The sequence below is a fragment of the Atta cephalotes genome (assembly GCF_000143395.1).
Source record: "Atta cephalotes unplaced genomic scaffold scaffold00047, whole genome shotgun sequence".
NCBI classification, from domain to species: Eukaryota; Metazoa; Arthropoda; class Insecta; order Hymenoptera; family Formicidae; genus Atta; species Atta cephalotes.
The window spans coordinates 1,764,359-1,767,758 of NW_012130111.1; the positions used below are offsets into that span (position 1 = coordinate 1,764,359).

The following is a 3,400-nucleotide window of genomic DNA, read 5'->3' on the forward strand; positions in this document are numbered from 1 at the left end:
CTACACACACACACACACACACACACACACACACACACACACACGCGCGCGCATAAAGATATTTTCTATTATAAGTTTTCAGAAATAAATTGTATTTTGTGCATTTCTGTTTTGCAAAATCGTTCAGTGATCTTTCCGATATTCTGGTGGATCCTCACTACAACTGCGAATATTATTCGAAACGATGACATCTGTGGATCTTATAATGGTAGACGTCTGTATTTGGAGCTGAACGAGAGAAGCATCCTCTATGCAAAGAACGTCACTTTTGTCAGAAATTTATCGAGGCAACTGGTGCCGCGTCCTTACGCCACGACAATTAACAGTTCACATTATCATTGCAGCCTTGAATTAGTGACTTGTCCATCCTGTGTGATAGTTCTCATCTTCAAAAATATCGCGCTTCCTAATAATTGTGGCGACGGAGAAATCGTCATGAATAGCCCATGCAGGTGAGATATCGATACATCGGCGATTACTGGATATATATTATCGAGTGAAATAAAATTTTATATTTGATTGTAAAACATAAATAATCTTTTAGAACACGTTTTAGAACTTATTTTATTATATGAATAACAATCTGTGATATTTATTTTATTATATGAATTTTAACCGATTTAGATATTGCTTATCTGCATATGTATACATAGCATGATAAAACTCAACTTTAAACATTTTTTATTTATACTTATTCACATTCAGACTGCTATGTTAAAGCAATACATATTCTTATCATATATTTCTTTAAAAATATATATAAAATATATGTAATGTAGCTCTTGTGAAAGGAAAAAAATAAGAATATAGCATTTTTGCTTATCTTACAAAAAAAAAAGTTAATTGTTGTTTGCAAAATTGCAAACAGTATTATAAAAACTGCTATATTATTTAACAGAAGACACTTTATAGTTTATATTTATGCTTCTAAAATTTTACTTTCAGCTTTTATTTAAGAAAAATATTGTTCAAAGCAAAAGGATATATCGGTATTTGTGATTTTCCTCTAATATAATTAACTAAACTAAAAAATTTAGTTCTTCTCATCGAATGATAATGATGTTTAGAAGCAATGTCTAGAAAACTGTATTAGAATTATTGCCTTAACTCAATTACTTACTGATGTAACTTACAATTAGATCTATATAACTCTTAGGATGCTTCGTGAAAATAATTTATCTTGAAATCATATATACATTTTTATAGATGCGATTACGTGTGGCTCTCAGAACCACCTTATGAAGAGATTTCTGGTACACCCTTCTGTGGATTGTATGCACCGATCACATATAGATCAAGCACGAGAACTCTATCTATAACTCTATTCTATAGCCAATCTCACAAGCACGCGTTTACCATTGAATATACGGCAGAAAGTAAGGAAGTAGTTAGTAATTAATATTGTAACGGAAGAAAAGATGGTTATGTCTAGTAGTGTAGTAGTTATAATGACATCTCTTAATATCTTCACTATAGTTACAATTTTTAGTTATCACTTATATGAAATTATTTACTTATTGAAATTATTTAGCTTACCATGATATCGTGACATCATAATTTTTTTTAAGTTGTGATATGCATTTAGATTTAATACTAATGGCGGAATACGAAATAATGTTCAGATTAATATTAATATATTGCGCGAAAGATTAAAATAATACAGAACTCTAATTGGATTAGACAAAATTTTAAATTCTTTATTCTATTCGCAGTAAATCTATTTGTATCAATTCTATTTGCGAAATTTCGTAGAGTGCTGACACGAATATGCTTTTAACGTATTTACTCATTACGGCGATATAAATGCTTTTTTAAATCGAACGTTATTGTAGCCGCGATGAACAAATTATTCTGGAATTGACACTTTTGTTCCACAGAAAATAGATTGCATCTAAAAGGGACTGAAATGACATCAAGAATATCAACAAAGGGTTTAAACGGTACCGGCGGAGGTATTCTAATGTCACCATTTTTTCCGGCTCCATATCCCCGTGATTTGGGTTTGGAATATATCATAACATGCCCCAGTGAGACCCTCTCCTGTCGCATCAGATTGTTGTTTAGCGACTTTCAATTAGCGACGGTCTCTATAATAGAGGTACATTTCTAATTATCTCTTGATATCAAAGAAATTTTTGATATCAACAAATTGGTCAAATATTCTAATTTTATCTCTTTTTCTAAAACGATCGTTTTTAATATTTTGTAAGAATAATTAAATATAATTTGCAAATCTGAAGAATATGTTTAATACATTAGAACATTTATGCGGATACTTTGGTTAATTTTTTTCTATTCTGTTAAATTTTAAATAATTTCATGACTACTAGTTCTTGATTTGTTTACCGTAAGCAGTTTTACGATTGGAATGGAGAACGTTTGGACGTGAGTAGCGGTGCCCGATTTCGGCCGCCAGTCATAATGAGTTCCGGTTCATCGTTACTGATAAGATTCTATGCGAATGGTGGTACAGGTCTTGGTTACAAAGCCTTTTATTCCTTCGTCATCGGTCACACATATGACAAATCTGTACAACCAATCACCGACTGCGGTGGATATGTGGAAAACCTAGGCGGTACCATCACGATGATGAATATGGTCGGTCGAGGAGTAAAGATTTATGATTGCGTTTGGCTAATCAGACCACCCAAGAACTTCTTGCATATGAAGATGCATATGTATCTGAAGGTAGTGAGTTTCGCTGGCATGGGTACGTTGCAAAACAAATTAAATATTTTATTAAAATATCTAACAATACGACGATTGCATTTCTATAAATGTTCTATAGAAAACTTGGAAAACGAGTAAAGCAGGAGAAATCGATAAAAAATGATAGAAATCAAATATAAACTTTGTTTTTCTTTCCATTTTTATCAATTAATTTAAATTAGTCTATTTATCCATAGTGTTTCATAGAAAAGATGAAATTAATGAAGCATGATTCTAATTGTGAAAGGTAGACAGAATCGGCTTTTCCATAAACATGATTATTTTTCAGCCGGCAATACGGAATTAATCATCAAGGAGGGTCCAACTTCGGCCCTGACGTCATTAGAAGTTATTCGACACCCAACGAATCAACAATCGCTAATACACAGGGAACACATCGCGCCAATCATCAACGGATTCCATGTAAGTCTTCGTGGTACATTCAGTCCAAGCTCTCACTTGGCGATTGCGTATGCAGCCTTCAGTTATATGGGTAAGTCTGTCTTCGACGACAATAAGATGCAAGATGATTACCTCATTCCAATAAAGTACTTTAAGATGGTTCTTTAAAAAAAAGTGCTGAAAATTTGGAGTATCTCACCCAAAAACATAAATATCTGTATTTAATCTGCAATTTAAATAAAATATTAAAATTTTGTATATATATATATATATATATATATATATATAT

At 31.9% G+C, this 3,400-nt stretch overlaps 1 protein-coding gene across 1 annotated transcript in view; it reads left to right on the forward strand.

The window, feature by feature from the left end:
• Positions 1 to 3,400, forward strand: part of LOC105622657 — a 16,606-nt gene that overhangs the window by 5,628 nt on the left and 7,578 nt on the right. Inside the window, exons 2-6 of the mRNA XM_012204069.1 lie at positions 128 to 452; positions 1,207 to 1,376; positions 1,878 to 2,098; positions 2,356 to 2,710; positions 2,999 to 3,202. Coding sequence (XP_012059459.1) covers positions 128 to 452; positions 1,207 to 1,376; positions 1,878 to 2,098; positions 2,356 to 2,710; positions 2,999 to 3,202 — 1,275 coding nt within the window. The remainder of the gene's footprint in view (positions 1 to 127; positions 453 to 1,206; positions 1,377 to 1,877; positions 2,099 to 2,355; positions 2,711 to 2,998; positions 3,203 to 3,400) is intronic.